General features: G+C 41.8%; 1 protein-coding gene across 2 annotated transcripts in view; it reads right to left on the bottom strand.

The window, feature by feature from the left end:
- VPS35L (VPS35 endosomal protein sorting factor like) overlaps nt 1-19,292 on the bottom strand; it is a 141,305-nt gene that overhangs the window by 33,187 nt on the left and 88,826 nt on the right. For both annotated transcript variants that reach the window (XM_043455866.1, XM_043455865.1), the window contains 6 exons: nt 17,961-18,046; nt 16,668-16,748; nt 14,655-14,718; nt 12,117-12,215; nt 10,487-10,564; nt 9,561-9,675 (listed from right to left, as the gene is read on the bottom strand). In XM_043455866.1, the coding sequence (XP_043311801.1) occupies nt 9,561-9,675; nt 10,487-10,564; nt 12,117-12,215; nt 14,655-14,718; nt 16,668-16,748; nt 17,961-18,046 (523 nt within the window). The remainder of the gene's footprint in view (nt 1-9,560; nt 9,676-10,486; nt 10,565-12,116; nt 12,216-14,654; nt 14,719-16,667; nt 16,749-17,960; nt 18,047-19,292) is intronic.

The raw sequence follows: 19,292 nt of genomic DNA, 5'->3' as shown, positions 1-19,292 counted from the left end.
CACACACACACACACACACACACACACACACACACACACACACACACACACACACACACACACACACACACACACACACACACACACCCCTGAGGAGCCCCACTGCTCTCTGTTCTGTGCACTGAAGCTCTGCATAGGCCTGTCTGAACAAGGGTCCAGGTTCTGAGACAGGAAAGTATCAGTCAATCAGACAATGGTCAGAAAGTTTCAAAATGTTCAGTTAGGATGCAGGTTGCTCACTGTCTATAGGAGCAAAAAACTAGAAAGAGTTAAAATGTTTTTCAATAGGAGTTTGGGGGGAAAAAACGGAAGCGGGGTTTGGGGAAATAATGTATAGCCCACCCTGCCCTGCCAAAAAAAAGAGAAAGAAAGAAAAGAAATAGAATATTGAATAGTCATTACAAAGAATGGGATGGATCTACATGTATTATTAACATGGTGGGCAGGAAGAAGGTGTGAGGACAGAGGCCAAAATTTATTGATCAGCAAAAAAAGCAAGTTGAAAAACACTGGGGAAGTCACATTCTCATTTCTAAGGTAGGGGCTGGGGGGACTGCATGTTCATGTAAGAAAATAGATGAGAAGAGCATATAGGGAGAAGAGCAGAGGGGAGAGAGGCATCGAGCATATGAGAATAAAAGGGCATTTTTAAATGAATATATAGAAGAAAAAAACCAAGAGAAATATACAAACTGTAAATAGCGGACTTTTCAGAGGTAAGGAGAAAGTAGATTAACAGGTGACTTTTATCTGGGGGCTTTTTACTTTCTTTAAGATCTGCAATTCTGTACTGTCAGAATTTTTTTCAAATGAGCATGGAATATTAAAATAAAAATCATTAAGATTTAAAATAAAGTACAGGCTGTCTATTTTTCAACAGGATACAGGACAGTCTCCTCAAACACATGTCATACATGATAAAACTCAAGTTTAACTGCAATTTCTGACAGTAAGTTCATCCTCTGTGTCCTTGGCACTGTCAACACAGAATACGACTCAGTACCTGAGTCATAAGAGACAATCAGGAAGTGATAACACAGGCCACCTTCAGAAGTGGCGTTTCATTTTTTAAACAATGCAGTAGATCAGTGCTAATGGAAATCTTTACTGCTTATCAGGGTCATAAACTCCTAAACAAGACCTCAGGGTAATCCACCCCACTCCATTCTTCAGCTATCATATGCCCTCCTGGACAACTCAGAAAGACAGCTGTCCTAATCCAGGGAATGTCAAGAAAGGAAACATCACATTTCTTAAGGTGAAGTGTCATGAATGGTTTGAAAGACTCCTGTGCCTTGATTATACCTTATTAAAGCAGGGTTCAGGCTACAAGAACTGTTCACTCTCTCTCAAGTCCTATCCACTCCACTGCTGAACATCTTCACCAGCCTTCAGCATTTTCCATCTCTGGATAAGTTTAGGTTTGGATTGGACAATATCTATATAGTGGAAACTACTGTATAAAATGCAACAATAGGGTATAGTTACTCTCTCACACTCTGTTATAGGACTAAATGTTTATCTCCCACCAATTCATATGCTGAAATGCTAAACCCCAAGGTGATGATATCAGGAGGTGGGAACTTTGGGAGGTGATTAATTCATGAGGGTGTTGCCCTCATGATTGGGATTAGTGCCCTTATAAAAGGACCCCAGAGAGCTCCTTCCTCCCTTCTGCCATGTGAGGACACAGTGAGATCACAGTCTACGAACTAGGAAGTCCTCCCCAGACAATGAATCAGTCAGTAGCCCGATCTTGGACTTCCAGTCTCCAGAACTGTGAGCAACAAATGTTTGCTGATTAAGCCACCTGGTCCATATTTTTGCTCCAGCAGCCCAAACAGACGAAAGCAGTCTGCCATGAAGGTGTGCCATCACCAAGTGACAGGGGTGTCTTTGGGTAAAGCCTCACAGTCAAATGGCTAAGTTATTATCCATAGGCAAGTTATTTATAGAGATTCAATATCATTTATTACTAATTTATGTTTTTATAACAAAACTTATTATAAGAATTAAGTTTGAGGATTTAAGGACCACCATTTTGATGATATGTGTAAACAGCAAAATTTAAAGAAATAATGAATGCCGAAGAACAATTAAATACCTTATACATGAAACTGTCAGTGATAACAAGCATTAATTTAACCTTGACTTTGCAACCTGGTTTATGCAGAATGTCAACTCTTATTGTGAAAAGTTCACTCAGACATACACATGACTTCTCCGTTTCGGCAGCACCATAGGAGGTGCCTGTATGTTCTCTCTTCTATCTCTGATAGGCAAGGTCTCGCTCCGAGTCGAGCACACGCAGTCCAAGCTTCACCTGACTCACATCTCCAGGTCCTCTGGGGTGAGACACCTTACTGCTGACTCTGCAGGAGCTCACAAGAGGCTGGGAAGGTCTTTCTATGGATATTCAGCTTGGGTTTCCCTAAGCAGAAAGGACTAGGCATTCCTTAATTCTGACTGTCTCCTATATAAGTTATCTAATGTTCAGTCTATACTCACTGGTCTCTAGTAACCACACACACCAAGGGTTAGAAATAAAACACTGGATGAGGGGTAACCTGGTAGTCCAGTGGTTGAGAATCTGCCTTGCAATGCAGGGGACAGCGGTTCAAACCCTGATCCGTGAAGATCCCACATGCTGCGGAGCAGCTCAGCCCACGTACCACAACTACTGAGCTTGCGCTCTACAGCCCGAGAGCCACAACTACCGAGCCCATGTGCTCAACTACTAAAGCCCGCGTGCCCTAGAGCCCATGTTCCACCACAAGAGAAACCACTGCAATGAAAAGCCTGCATGCTCTGCAACTAGAGAAAGCCCACGTGCAGCGAAGACCTAGTGCAGCCAAAAATAAATAAATATTTTAAAAAACCAACAGAAAAAACCCCACCAGATTATGTTTAGAGAAACTAACCTAACTATAGAGAAACAGTGGTGGAAAGAGCACTTGAAGTCACTTATTAGCTAGATGCTCCTGGGCAAATCATGTCACACCTCTGAGCTTCAGTTTCCTCTTCTGTAAAAAGATCAGCCGCACAGCAAATAATATGTACTCAATAAAACTAAACTGCTTTGCTTGGAATTCAGTTCTCTCAACAATTAGTTCCCAAGCTATCTTCCTAACTTGATCTCCCACTCACTCCTTCCAGAGGCACCATTTTTCCAGCCTCTAGGCCTCTGCTCTTGCCGTTGATAAGGCTAGAATGCCCCCCTCTCTCACCGCCTCACTTCAGCATCTACAGATCCCCCTTACCTTCCAGACTTTTCAATGCCAACTCTTTTAAGAAGCTTTTTTTTTTTAATTCCTCTTCCAAGTCAACGGTTATTCCTCTCTAAAATTCCCTGGTACATTTTATGAACATCTTGCATGACACTTCTCATGTGCTGTTTTGAATAACTGTAAACAGACCCACTCTCCCCTGCGAGCATGAAGTCTCTTTTAAGTGCATTCCGGTTTCAGCACAATGCTTGGCCCAGTGGTTTGCATGTGAAGAATGGCCAAGAACTACTGGCGGGAGGAAGCAAATCACAGGCGTTTACAATTCTAAGCAGCTGAGTGAACTTTGGGGGGGGGGGGCACACCCTTGTCTTTTCTGGGGGTTCCATCAGTCTTTGCCATCCATCCCAGCCCTTACCTCCCCTAAGGTGCATGGATCATGTGCATTCAGACAAGCTTCATGCCATCTGCCCACCTGTGAACTATTACAGCAAAATTAACCTACTTCATCCATAATCACCAGAGAGGCCTTGAAGTTTGAGAAAAGAGTCACATCAAACACATTCTTCAGAAGATGGTTTGTCAACAGAACAATAAGTATGACCTTAAGCATAAACTCCAAAGACTTGTTAAGTGGATAGAGATTGTTTTTCTCCATTACAAGCCACTCTTTACTCTCCAAAAGGCAGAAATGCAAAATTATTTTCTCCTCCATTCTACTGCCCTGGCTTCCTCCATCAGCAGTTACCATTCACAAGAGCCAGTGGGCTGCATAACAGTGGCTTTAGCCTCTCCTCTGCATCCCCATGTTCTTCATGGATCAACCAGCACAATGGCTCCACTCAACATGTCTATGAGCCTCAGCATATGTTTGAGCTTACCTTGTTTTCTTTTTTCTATAAATAGGAAAATGAATTATTTAAAACCTACCAAGAAGACTTTGATGAGACTCTTCTGATCAACAGGGTTGCTTAAGAGTTAGGTCCATACCATAAAAGGTTTGGTACCATTTTACATTCATCAGTACTGTAAAGAGTTATCAATCAGTATTATCACATGGTGCCATTCATTCCTTCATCATTTACTGAGTGCCCATGTAGTAGGCAATGTGCCAGGAGCCAGGCACAGCACAGGGAATAAGAAAGATGAGACCTTGTGGCGCTGACACTCTTCAGGGGAGGGAAGCAGACAATTCTTTACGTATTTACTTGTTGAATTACAATGGTGATAATTACAAAGAGGGAAAGTGCATAGTGTGAGGATAGTATGTCTCACAGAAGAACCTGACTTAACTTTGTTTGGGGCTTTTGCTTAAGACATGGCTTGTGAATACAGCTCTCCAAGATGTAGATGTAAAAGAAATTAGTAAAACAAAGTTAGTTTTTTAAGGGGGGATGCATTGAGAGGAGGAAAGAAATAGGTAGAATCTAAAAAACAAAACAAACCCTGAAATGGAACAAACATGTTGAACAAACATGAAATGGAAATAAAGTAAGACACAAAGAACAAACAAGTGGTTGCCAGACAGGAGTGTGGAGGGGGAGGGAGAGAAATTAGGGGAGGGAGATAAAGAGGTACAGTCTTTCAGTTGCAAAGGTCAAGGGTATGAAATGAGTCAAGGGTAAGAAATACACAGTGTAGGGAATATAGTAAATAATGATGTAGTACCTGTGTATGGCGAGTTAACTAGATTTATCACCATGATAATTTTGAAGTGTATAGAAGTATCAAATCACTATGCTGTGTTGTACGGATATGAGAGCTGGACTATAAAGAAGGCTGAGCGCCAAAGAATTGATGCTTTCAAATTCTGGTGGTGGAGAAGACTCTTGAGAGACCCATGGACAGCAAGGAAATCAATCCAGTCTATCCTAAAGGAAATCAACCCTGAATATTCATTGGAAGGACTGAAGCTGAAGCTCTAATACTATGACCACCTGATGCGAAGAGCTGAATCATTGGAAAAGACCCTGATGCTGGACAAGACTGAGGGCAGGAGAAGGGGGCGACAGGATGAGATGGTTAGATGGCATCACTGACTCAATGGACATGAGTTTGAGCAAACTCAGGGAGATACTGAAGGACAGGAAAGCCCGATGTGCTAGAGTTTATGGGGTCATAGAGAGCCAGACATGACTTGGCAACTGAACAACATGCTGTGTTGTAGGTCAATTATAGTTTAAAACAAAAACAAAAAAAACTCCTAGAAAAGTAGGTCAGATTTGGGGTTACCAGAAGTGAGGGATAGGGGGAGGAGGAACTGGATGAAGGCAGCCAAAAGGAATAAATGTCCAGTTATAAGGTAAGTACTACGGATGTAACGTACAACATGATAAATATAATTAACACTGCTGTATGTTACATATGAAAGTTGTTAAGAGAATAAATTGTAAGAGTTCTCATCACAACGAAAAAATACTTTAAAAAGTTTCTTTAACTTTGTACTCATATGAGCTGACAGGTGTTCACTAAACTTACTGTGGTAAGCAGTTCATGCTGTATGTAAGTCAAATCATTATGCTGTACACTTTAAACTTACATAGTGCTGTATGTCAATCATATCTCAAAAAAAAAACTGGAAGGAAAAAATGTTTTCAAACAAAGGAGGGGGGGAGAATTCTATAGGAGGGAAAAGCATTATTATTAACAATAAGAACAAAAATCATTCTTTTCACCACTATCTTGCTCTAATTGGTCTCACTATTGTTTCATCTTTGGAGGAACTGCAGATTTGTTATTTTCAGGATAATTCAGCAGGTAAGTCTTGAAATGAACAGCTTTCCTGCAGATTTCTCAAGTTTCTGAGTATGAGAATTGGCTTTCAGGATTCTGAAACTGCAGAGCTGCATAGTATGCAGTTAGCTCCTAGAACCCATGGCATACTTTCATCTTTTGAGAGATGGTTGTACTAAGTTAATATTTACTGACCCGCTACTATGTGCCAGTGGACCGAGTGCCCAAGTACTTTCTCTCATTTAATCTACCACAGGGCCTTCCCTGTGTGGTGGTGCAGTGGTTAAGACTTTGTGCTCCCAATGCAGGAGGCCTGGATTCAAACCCTAGGCAGAGAATGATGGACACCCCACCCACCCCATGGGCCCCATGCCTCAATTAAAGATCCCAGATGCTGTAACGAAGACAAAAGATCCTGCATGCCACAACTAAGACCTGGCACAGCCAAATAAATGAAATAAATAAATATTATTTTAAAAATTAAGAGTCTGCCTGCTATGTAGGGGACATGGCTTGGATCCCTGGTCCAGGAAGATTCCACATGCCACAGGGCAACTAAACCCATACACCACAACCACTGAAGCCCTCGCACTTAGAGCCTGTGATCTGCAACAAGAGAAGCCACCGCAATGAGAAGCATGCACACCGCAATTAGAGGAGCCCCTGATTGCTGCAGCTAGAGAAAAGCCCCTGTGCAGCAAGGAAAACAGTACAGCCAAGAATTAAAAAAAAAAAAGAAAAATTCAACACAGGAACCACCGCCATCATCTCCACTTTACACATCAAGAAACTGAGGCACCATACAGTCAATCAATCCAACAGCATACAACTCATAAGCAGCAGAATCAGGATTGGGACCAGCACACTCAGGAGGTTTGAAACTCACCAGTCATTGGGGCTTCATCCCTAATGCATCATATGATGCCCACACATCCCCTCTTTTGCTCAGGCCGGCTCCTCTACCTGGAATGCTAACTATTCCTTCTCCCCTTCCCCACAGCCCTTCCCTGATAAACAAATGCTCTTCTTTCAAGACCCACTTTTAACATCTGTTATTGTTGTTTAGTCGTTAAATTGTGTCCGATTCTTGAGACCCCATGGACTGTAGCCCACCAGGCATCTCTGTCCAAGGGATCTTTCAGGCAAGAATACTGGAACAGGTTGCCATTTCCTTCTCCAGGGGATCTTTCCAACCCAGGGATCAAACCTGTGGCTCCTGCACTGGCAGGTGGATCCTTTACCACTAGCCACCAGGGAAGCCACCTTTAACAATAATACTTTCATTATAAAACATCCTCCTTTCTGAGGTGAGGAACTGTAAAGATAAAGGAACCAAGATAAAGAGAAAAGAACCCGCTCTTGCTGTGGCTTGGTGATAACCTTTCAGAAAGAATCACTGACTAACAAGGACAAGAAGCTATCCCCAGTGACAGTGAACAGGCATCTCTGGGTCAGAAGATGTGACTGACAACTGATTTGCAAGTCCTTCATTTCTCCTAAAGTTCTGGGGGCAATGGATGACCCTAGACCAACCCCCTGCATGATCCAGCCTACATGCTGAACCAATGTGTCTAAAGGACCAGAACGGGCCTCCCTGTAATAAGCCTTTGTCAGCACTCCACATGGCCTGGCTCAGGGTTCAACTGGAGTTTACTTGTTGGGCTGAGCCAGCCCTGGCAAAGCTGCAGCTGATAAAGAAGGTACAGCGGAGGCTGGATCAAGGGAGGCCAGAAAATGAATAGGGGGGAAGGGATGTTTTATAACCAGCTGGTGAGGGGATGCTTAAGGAGGCAAACAAACCCAATCGGCCCACTTCCACAAGCTTCATTTAATTTATATTTAGCCTTCCCCTTCTCAGTAATTGAATATATTATTTATTTTGGCCAGCAACTGCCGCATGTGGCTTTCAGAACAACAACAATAAGCTTTTAAGGTTTAGCACCACAGCATTTAGAGACTTGAGCAAAATCATCGGATAAATTATTAAGCATGAAGTGGACACTGCATTCCTGCCCCCTCATAGCAGTTTAAAGTGGGCCGGGGCGGGGGGGGGCGGATAGAGGAGGCGGCCAGAGCTCTAACACAGGGGTGCTGAGTTTGTTTGAGATCTGTAACATTCAAGATGTGGCTCTGAGCTTATCAAGTTGGGAGAAGAAAGATTTAGGCTTCTGGGGCCTCCACATGCAGCTCACAGCTCTGGCATCTCCAGCTCACAACCCATTCCTGATGCTACAGGTGACATCAAACTCAGGGGTCCCCACACAGGGGTCCCCACACACTATTCCTGACCTTTTTAAGAGGGAACCAGTTCATAAGATTTAAACCTTCCTAACATCAATTTAATCTAATTAATTAATTTAATCTAACCTTCATTTTGCACATTGGGTTATTGGCAGAGGCTGTTAATTTTTGTTTCGTTTCCTGCAAATCCATCATACTTACCAAAGCAGGCATTAGGAGTAAGTTCCACGTCTGCTGACAAGTAATGAGGACATACCTGCTCTTGTGGGATTTGCAGTCCTCATGGGGGAAGGGAGTGTCCAGACAATAAGCAAACAAACACAAACAGTAAGAAAGCATCAGATGACGGCAAATGCAATGAAGACATGAGGAGGATGGTACAGAGTGTGATTGGGAAGGGGGGGTTACTTTAGCTAGGGTGGACAGGAAAGGATCCCAAAAGAGGCAAGGCTTGATTCTCATCTCTGGCCTAGTGATTTTAGAAAATGCAAATATCTGGGGGGAAGGTCACTCTAGAAAGAGGGAACAGCAAGGGCAAAGGCTCTGAACTGGTAGATGGCTTAGTATGTTCCAGGGACAGGAAAAGAGTCGGCGTGGCTAAAGCATGGTGTGAGTTGAGGAGAGAAGACATTGATCCCAAAAGCACTGAGAGGCTACTGGAGCACCCAGGAGTTGAGAACAAAACCAAGCAGAGTCTGAAAAGGTCCCTGGACAGCAATCATGTTTGAAGACTTCAGTGACACCGAAGGTCCGATGGGAAGGACCCAGCTGCCCACAACCCAACCCTCCACCAGCACACCCTTCACTAGCATCCTTCCCTTCCCTGTCTCACCTCATCTCACCTCTCACACTCCGTGGGATCACCTCCCAAATCAACTGCTCGCACAATCCTGGTTCCAGCACAGCTCTGTACCTCTTACAGAAACAGGTTTTGGGCAGAATTTTTATCCCTAACAGCAAACTGTAGAGAGCATTCATTCTATACTGCTTAGATGCTACTCCTGTATCTCTGGAATTTCAAACACTGACAACAATAAATAAACTTGAATCTGCTGTGAATGAGCAGTCCTAAGTTCTAAAACTCTCTAGGGATGTCTGAGCCACCTGACCTGATGTGCCTGAGACAGATGTAGGAAGGTCCTTACAGGAAATAACCCAGGCTCTGTAATCTGTCTGACTCTATAAATGTGTATGTGTCCGAGGTGCTTCCTACTAAAGAAAAAGTTCATCACTTATTGATCACTTTTTCTTCTCTTTCCTCCTTAAAGGAATCTCTCTGCAGGCATTCACACACTGCTGAGTCAGCTTTCCTAAGGAGCCAGGGAGAGTCTGAGAGGAGAAGAGAGTGAGTGACAGGCTCACCTTGGGAGAAGCACTGGTTGGCCAGGGCCACCTGACCAGAATGCAGGTAGAGGTTGAGGCGGGTGAAGATCCCCACCAGGGAGGGAATGGTAATGAAGCAGTAGGCAACGCAGGCCTAGAAGAAAGGGGAGAAACGGCAGGTTACGCGGCAATGCCATCACAGTGGGTTAATATTCTCATTTTCATCATCATATATTTTCAAGTAAAAACACTTAAAACAATTAATCTCCCCATTATGGACCCCAATTTCTCCTCCTTGCCTCTGCTGTATTTGCCTTTTGGGGAGGAACATGAGGGGCAACCAAGGACCAGTAATGGTGTACAAAAATAAATTTTCACCTGTCATCACAGGGAGTGAATAGATAACACCTAATATTGATCATTTAAAGGAGCAGTTGTTAAAACCAATTAGTTAAAAATGAATTAATTGGTAATCTGAAGAAGAAATTGCTAAAGAGAGACTGTGAGAAGAGAGGTATGTGGTGAGAAAAGGCAGGGCTGGAAAGCTTATTTTCACTATAATCTTTTCAGTATGATTTTATTTTTAAAGTGTGGCTATGCATTGCTTTGATAAAATTTTGAGCAGCTTACTCAAGAAACAAATTTTTTCCAAAGCTGGGAGCTTGACAAGAGGGAAAAAGGTCCCAGGCCTTCCAGTTACTGGCATGAACCAGAGATAATTCAGCTGGCACACAAAAAGGCAAATCCATCTCAACCACCCCCCCTAATATGTATCAAAATTCAGACTCCTTTGATTGTTTCTTTTGAAAACATTAAGAAAATCAGTCAGTTCCTGAATATGTAAGGAAAAATCTGGAAAATCAATATTAAATCACCCTTAATCTTTTTCTGGGAGTAACAATTCAGAAACTTGTATAAGAAACAGCCCACTGGAGTTCAAAGTAAGTCTTATCTTTAAAACATACCCGGACAAATGCAGCGGTCTTTCTAGAATGATTTCCCTTCATTACTTTCCTTGTTTCCATTGCCAACCGGTTTACACTCTAGATTAAAAAGTAAAACAGAAATGGGAATGAAATGATGGTTAATTGAGATTAAACATCTTCCAACGAGATTTGGACACTGACTGTACACAAGTCAATGAGAACAAGCTAATTGGAACCAAGACTGGTTCTGGAACCAAGACTGGTGAGCCCCAAACCCTGAAATGGCAAAAGGGTCATCAGGCCAGATTCAATCTCAGCTTGAGCAAACATCTCCAAGGGGCACTCACTGAGTTAAGTCATGCCTATCAACTGGCATGATAAATGACCATTTTCTGGCTTAATGAATAGCCAGGGTTCACTTATTCCATTTCCAGAAAGCCCACACACTAAGCTTAAGATCTTAGAGATCTTAAGAGAAACCTCCAAACCTGAACGTAGACCATACAAAATACTTTTGCAACACTAACGCTAACCGTAAGAACAGTAAGAGCAGCCGCATTATCACTTATAGCACACCAGGTGCCCTTCTAGGAACTGTGCATTCTTAAGCTCATTTACTCCTCATGACTTTACAGGCTGAGTACTATTAACTTCCCTGACTTGTAAGTCTCTACATTTAGGTCTTAGGTTTACTAATGCTACAAAATCTGATAATCAGCGAACAAATATATAAAAAGGTCATTTTCCTTAAATTTACATGAAACAATTCAAGAGCCTAAGGGAATCTTTTCACAAAAATTAAAAGTTTGGACCTATGGTTCCCAAAATGTGTACCATGACACCCCAGGGTGTTACAGGAAAATCAGAGGGGCATCCCATGTTTCGGACAACCACAGAAGGGCTCAACTGTTGAACACTATGCGAAGCACTTGTGTGAGGTAGCTCACAGACATGGTTCCTTCCTTGCAGTGATGGCATGTCTTTGCAAAACTGGGTTTTTAGCAACTGCCGTGACAAAAAGTACTGTGCAAACATTAATGTGGGGGAAAAAATCTATCCGGAACAGAAAATAGGGTAGTGGTGTCCCATCTGATTCCAAGGTTTGAGAAGTCAAGCAATGCCTAGAGGTACATATACTTCATTAGTAAGTAATTATGATGATTTTAAATGGAATGAAAATATACTATTTTTCTTTCAATTTACATAAATTGTTGGTTCAGAGAAGCAAGCTGTTAGGGCACAAATTCTTAAGTTGCTTGAGCCTAATTTCTTAATAAACAGAACTGTTATCTCTTCTTTTTTGCCTAAGGGCATCATGAAAAGTTACTGAAAGGCACTGTGAACCAAGAAAGCTGGGACTCTGGTTAGGTAACATGGAATTCTAACTAGGTTAATAATTTCTATAACTAAATAATCACTATAACTCACTCAACTCCTTGCTGTTGATATGCAGAAATGAATATGCAAATTTCAGAGAAAAAGAGGACTATTAAACCACTCTAAAGGCTCAAGCAAAGCTGTAGATTTTATTAACCTTTGAGAAAACATCTTTCATGCCTTGGGAACAGAAGCAATATGCGGCCAGAAGAATCTCAGATTAAAACTGGTGCGTGGCATGTCAATGATCAATAAACATGTATTGAGAAAATAAATGAGTGAAAATCCTTACGTGAATCAACTGCACAAGAACAGGTTCCAGATTGCAAAACATTGACCTGGTCTCCACATAAAAACTCAGCTGTTGTTCAAAATCACGGCCAAAGGACACCTAGAATCAAGGAGAAAGAAGTGACAATGTTAACTCTAGGCAGCTGTAAGCACACAATTGGAAAAGTTCCTCCTGAGTTTTGTGGGGACAGGGGAGGTGCTGCAATGATAAGACACCAAAAATTCCACAGATATAGATGGGTAGTAAGTATCTCAAGGGTGTGTAAGCAAACACACACATCCGTGAAGTGGAATACACTCTAACTAGATGTTACATTACTTTACCCAGCATATAGCAGAAATGTTACTATTATCACCTCATCTTCATGACATGGGCATTGGAGTATAACATAAAAAGACCAAAGGGTATAAAACAGAATCTCAAAATGCAAAGAGGATTTCCTAGGCTAGAAGGAAACCACTGGAAAGGAAATTTTGGCATTTTGGCTGTCAGCTGCAGCCTTTTCACATAGATTTGGTGATTGGGAGTCATTTGTCAGAGGGATTCCCTAACAAGGGCCACACATTTCTGCTTCCTGATGGGGATTCCAACCTTTAGCAGCTCACTAGTGGCTGCTGGAGCCATCGATGGATGTTAATCCACCACTAAAAACTTCTTCTTCTCCTATTTCTTCAAATTTATGAACAGCTGGTTGGTAGGACAAATTTTACTGCTACAACAATCATTTTTGTCCAGAAGAGGTTTAAAGTCATAATTTCCACCACAGCTATCAAGTTGCACATCTTATTTTCTCATATTCTTTCCCATTAAAACTTAGTGGTTTTCAGACAGACCCATAAAAGGATAAATATCACGAGAACAGCATATAAATTAAGGGAACAACAGAGGCACCTAGTATCAATCATAGGCACATTTCCTAACATGGGAATTAAAAGGCTTACCCTGAATTTTCATCAAAATTAGTATTTTACCATAGTTAAATCAGCCTCTGTTATTGAGTGAGTCACATTTTTCCAGGTGATTTTCAAAGTGACCTAGTTATTTTCATCTCAGGCAGCTTTTGTCTTGACATTTCTAACAGGAGATACTGGCTGAAGTGGGTATTTTAGTTTCGTGCACCGAGATTTAAGGCAAAGGTTGTTCTGGCTAGGGTGGAAAGGTGGTTGTTCCCGATGAAACCTGCAACAACGCCGCCCGCTTCACTAGTCTCTCCCCAGTGTCCCTGTGGACTCTTCCCAGCTGGGGGTGGGTCAGCTTTCCCTCCCCTCCAGACAGCTGGCCCTGGGACTTGCTTTGATGAACAGAATGAAGCAGGCGGCAGCACTGGTCACTGTGTGATCTCTAAGCCTCCACAGGCCCGGCAGCTTCTGATTCTGCCCTCATCAGGCAAAAGCGCGGACATGAGCAAATGATGAGAGAATGGCGGACAGAAAGAGGTCACACGACAGAAATGATCTGCCCCAGTCAACAGCCAGCACCAGGACCCCAAACACGTGCTCAAGACCGTCCTGGATCCTCCAGCCCCAGTTCTGCCACAGTTCTGACATCACACGGAGTGGCCTGGTTACCCGGTCAACCCACGGACTCAAAAGAATAAAACACTGCCATGTTAAGCCACTAAGTCTGGGGTGAGCTGTCCTGTAGCGCTGAGTAACTAGGATGAATGGAGAGTGGACACTGACATTTCACCCCCCGCCAACCCCCAAATCGTTTTCAGCAGCATCTGAAGAGCAGCACATCAGGTGCTTCAGGAAGTCCCTTCTCCACGGGTCCCCCCGCAGCCTACAGCTTGGAATTCTGGGCTCTCACTGCTGTGGCCCAGGTTCAATCCCTGGTCAGGGAACTGAGGATTCTGCAAGCCACAATGGCACAGTCAAAAAATGTAACAATAATTAAAAAAATAAAAATGGAAGAATTTAAATTGGCTTCATTGAAAAAAGAAAAAAAGGAAGCCTCTTCTCCCACTCCGGATCCACGTGGTTTGGCTGCCCAGGGGTGCCTGTCTCCCTGGCCTGGCCGGTGTGTTCCTTCCTTCTCAACAGCAGCAATTTGCTCAGAGACGAGCCGGTGACCCAAATTAATCCACAGACTCAGCCCTAGAACTTCTGCTGGAGCTCTTCCTGCTGGGCTGCAGCACTGGAAGGAATGGAAACCCGGGGCTCTCGTGGGGAGTAAGCCTGCCTGGGAGGCATGCCAGGAGAGAAGAGCCATGAGCCAAAGACACACAGCAGTTCTTGATGACACTAGGGAGACCCCAAGTCCAGCTGCTCCTTCCGAGAGGTCCACCCCCCGCCTTTGTGTCACATCAGCCAGTTCCCCTCCCACCGTCCCCTTTTTATTTTTTCCTTAAGCCAGTTTGTCTTGGCTCTCCTTGCCCCCAGGGGAGTGCTGGCTAATATAAGTTGTTTTCTAATTTCATCTTATCTCCATAAAAATGAAAAGCACCAGGGAACATAATGTTAACTGCTTTCACCAGGGGAAGGATAAACAATTACATCACATTTCTAAGTACACTGAAACTTCTTCCCCAATACTTACCATTTTTATAAATCCATTAATCAAATATGCCAGCATTCTTTTCTCATCTTCCAGAGTGAGTGCACTAAAATCAATAATTGTACATAACTGACATTGAGGTAATAAATGAAAGTTTCCAAAGGAAAAAAGTAAATGAGAAATAAGTAATTTAACAGGTAAGAACATTTTGCATTTTCTAGATTTTAAAAACTCCCATATTTGTGTTTCTTTTGATGAAAATATGTAACCTAAATTAACATAATTTAAATGTGTTTCTCATTTCTCTTAGAGACGCTATTCTCAAGATATATTCATTAACAGCAAAAGAGAAAGTAACTCTCCCTTCTTTGGAATTTGGATAGCAAAGTTCAGCTTCAAATTTTGTATTCCAGAAAACTTTCATTCAACATTTTACTATAAAAAGGTTTAAATGTAGCAAAGTTGAAAATTATACAGTCAACACCAATACACCCTACTATTATCATTTTATAATATTTGCTTTATCACATAACTCTCCATTCCACCCTCCATTCATCAATCTACCTTATTATGGATATACAGCTTAAAGTAAACCACAGATCTCAGCTGCTTCTGTTTAATAGCAAAGTTAGTATAAATATAAATGAGAAAATGTCAAGTCCTTATAGTTTTGGTAATACATGTGAAGGTTTATAAATAGTTTCCCAAATTTATTTATTTTTTTTAATTTAAGAGTCAAAGACCAAGGTTCTCATTCTAAGGCAAAACAAGGCTATATTGGTAAAATCAGCATACTGTCCTCCAAAATGCAGCGTCCCCTTCATTCTTTGAGACTACATTTCCTAATGCTCCTTTGAGGCTACGAGTAGCCACATGACACTTCTGGCCAAAGGGATGCGAATGCAAGTGATGTACAAAGCCTCCCAAACTGTGTCCCTAAAAGGAAGCTGCTGTCCTCTTATGCCTGCAGGCTGCAACATGAACATGGTTGAGGTAAGCCATCTCTACCAGGAAGACAAGGACAACACCCCAGAGGGACAGGAGAGCTGGAGGACAAGCAATCTGGGCTCCTGGATGATGTTCTAGAGCAGAGCTACCCTACCCTGACCTTCTGGCTCCACTTCTCACAAGAGAAATACATCTGCTATTTTATTTAGGCCAAAAACTAATGTCCTACTAATACAAGTACTTTTCTAAAAGTCTTTTGGGTCTTTATGGATTTTTGTGCAATGCAAGTCTATCAGTTCTATTTATTATGAAAAGTCTTGATATTTTGATTTTGATAACTAATGAAGTTGAAAGCAGAGGTCATGAAAATAAAGATTCTACAAATCAGGGAAAAACAAAACAAAAGAAACACAATTCATTTAGTTGATGGTTAAGTTCCAAAACAATTTTCTCAGTTCTTGTAACATTTTCCAGCGAATCAAGCTGCTGTGTTTAAAAATTCTTTAGGGATCAAAATTTCAGCCACAGAGAAGAAGGAATTGCCTCAAGCACAGTCAAATGGAAACATGTAATGAAAAAGAAAAAAAATAAGATAAATACATCAAATTAGAAAGCAAAGGAGATAATCTGGCTTTTGACCCAAAGGTAAGGCTGGTGACTAGGTCTGAGCCTCAAGTATACTGAACAAATAAGGTCCTTCATGTAAGGAATATAGGCAACTTCATTTGAATTTCAAATAACTGGCTAATAATGAGAAAAAATTTAAAGGCTATGTTACTGGATGAGTGAACTCATTATTATACTATCTGCTGCTCTCAGAAATCTCCAGGAGACACGTAGTATGAGTTCACTTGGATGAAACCAGTCTTTTCCTCCCAACAGAAATCCCTTTGTAAAAACATCTGCCATCTCATTTTCTCAGGAAGATTACCCTCAGCTCAGCCTCCCTCCTCCCCTGGATTGGAATGTCCTCGTTAACAAGAATCTTAATAGACCCCATAAAATAATATTATTCACAGAGGCCACTTAAAGCAGTAATTCCCTAATGCACTATTATGTGGCATTAAAACTCAATCCAGGCTCTTTTCAGCCTTAAGCATGGCTTACTTTACAGAGTCGTGCATGGTCTTGCAAACGTGCAAAAGGGCGTTCAGAATCACGGGGTCCTTGGTGGGCTCCTGCTGATGCCTAGGAGACATTTGGGGATAAGAGTGAAAGCCATCTACACCGAGCACTAAAAGCATGGATTTAGTTCTCATCTACGGGACATATGTGAGAAGCAGTAAATTATCTGGTTGGCATCTAACATAGCCCGGCTCGCCAGCAATGGGCAATGTTCTAGTTTTCTCTGAATTTTTCTTTAACTAACAAGTTTGCTCTTCTAACATAACTTCTCCCAACTGCAAAATCATGGTAAAACTGCCACATTTCCTAAGCCAGGCAAAGGGCAAATCTGTTTTCTTACCATGTTTCCTGAACCCCTGAAGCTGTCTACAACTGTGTTAAGTGCAGACAAAATTATTAATTTTAATTGTCAAAAGACAAGCTCTTACAACAAATTTTAATTGTCAAAAGACAAGCTCTTACAACAAATTTTTATGAAAGTAAAGTAGGTATACTCATTTCAAGCATATGGAATTAATCTTTTAGAAAGAAAATACAAGGAAAGCTTAAAACATATACTCAACTAACTTCTAACTGAATTTTCCAAACTCTGCTATTTGAACTTCATTTTTACACACATATTTTTTTTAATCATTACACACATATTTTTTTAATCATATCTACATACTTAATGTTTAAAGTCAGTTTAACTTTTAACCCTGTTCTAAAGAAAAATACATTAGAAGTCACTGATTAAACTAGTTATATATTGTCTAATATACTTTAAAATAAATATACATTTTTAAAATAAAAATTTCTCTTCCATGTACTGTCAAAGTATTTCACATACCACCAGCAATAGACAGTTTTGGGAAACAGATTTAATCAATAAAAGGAAAGGAATTAAATTGAAAACCTATCATAAATCTACACATTGAAGATAGAAATCTTTCAAGCTCTGGTATGAGAGAAGATAAGAATGACTATCTTAAAATCTTAAAACTCCCTAAATAAATAGTACATCAATAGATTGCTCCTTCCCAAAACTCACAGGAGTGAGATGTGGGTGATGGTGGGCCCATCTATTATTTAGATTTATTACTTTGTCTTCTTAAGAGCTAATTATAAACTTTATCATGATTGCTCCTTTTAATGTGGTTCTCCTCTCAATGTTATTTTAGGTATAAATACATCATTACATCACAGGGCCTCAGAGTGCATAAACTGATTTCTTATCAACAGGGTTCACAAGGGCAGTGGGAATCGAAGCTTCTGATTACTTTGTGTTACACTTACTTGATAAAAACTTCCATGATGCATTTGCAAACCTCCACCCGGACACTCTCTTTCTGGAACATGTCCAGAAATGGCAGAAATTTTTCCTAAAAGAAAAAAAAAAAGCATTCTACCTGCAATTTATACAAGTTACTAGAAGAGATTTATGGGTTACTTTTTCTTTGAAGGTCAAAACAGAGGAAGAGTTTTTTGTCTTTCTGAGGCAGGTCTGATCAGGACTCAGGTGAAAGCAAGGAGAAGACTCTGAGGTGGTTTGTCTGTTTTTTTTTCCTAACATAACATGGGCCTTTTTAAAAAAAAAAAAAAAATTATTTTCAGTGAAGGATAACTGTTTACAATAGTGTGTTGGTTTCTGCCATACATCAACGTGAGTCAGACACAGGTGCACCTGTGTCCCCTTCCTCTTAGGCCTCTCCCTCACCTCCCAGCCCATCCCACCCTTCCAGGCTGTCACAGAGAACCAGCCATTTAAATCATTTTTTATTTTTTACACATACACACTGCTTTGTTTATTTATTCATTTTCGGCTACACTGGGGCTTCGTTGCTGCACACGGGCTTTCTCCAGTTGCAGAAAGTGGGGAGCTACTATCGGGCTGTGGCGTGCAGGCTTCCCACTGTGCTGGCTGCTCTTGTGGAGCACAGGCTTCAGTGGTTGCAACTTGCTGGCCCTAGGGCTTGGGCGTTCATTAGTTGCAGCTCGAGGGCCCTAGAGAATGCAGGCTTCAGTACTTGCGGCACATGGGCTCAGCAGTTGAAGCTAGAGAGCTCTAGTCAGTAATTGTGGCACACGGGCTTAGCTGCTCCGCGGCACGTGGGATCTTCCCGGACCAGGGATTGAACCTGTGTTCCCTGCACTGGCAGGTGGATTCTTAACCACTGTACCACCAGGGAAGTCCCGGACTCTGAGGTTTTTTAAAACTATTACTATTAAAATAAATTACATGTGCCCAGGGATCAGGGCCAGGACCAGTTACTATTTCGGTGAATCACCTGGGCAACCATTTAAAAAAATTATTTACTTATCCATTTTTGGTTGTGCTGCATTTTCACTGCTGCCATGGGCTTCCTCTAGTGGCAGACAGCAGGAGCTACTCTTCGTTGCAGTGTACAGGCTTCTCACTAAAGTGGCATCTCTTGTTGCGGAGACAGGCTCTAGGTGTGCAGGCTTCAGTAGTTACCGCACAAGGGCTCAGTGGTTGTGGCACACAACTCAGGCTTCAGTGGCTTCGTGGCATGTGCTGTGGTCTAGGGATCAAACTTGTGTGCCCTGCATTGGTAGGCAGATTTTTATCCACCATACCACCAGGGAAGTCCTGGAAAACCTTTAGGT

Source organism: Cervus canadensis, chromosome 32, assembly GCF_019320065.1.
Source record: "Cervus canadensis isolate Bull #8, Minnesota chromosome 32, ASM1932006v1, whole genome shotgun sequence".
Lineage (NCBI taxonomy): Eukaryota > Metazoa > Chordata > Mammalia > Artiodactyla > Cervidae > Cervus > Cervus canadensis.
This window is presented reverse-complemented; position numbering and strand designations above follow the sequence as displayed.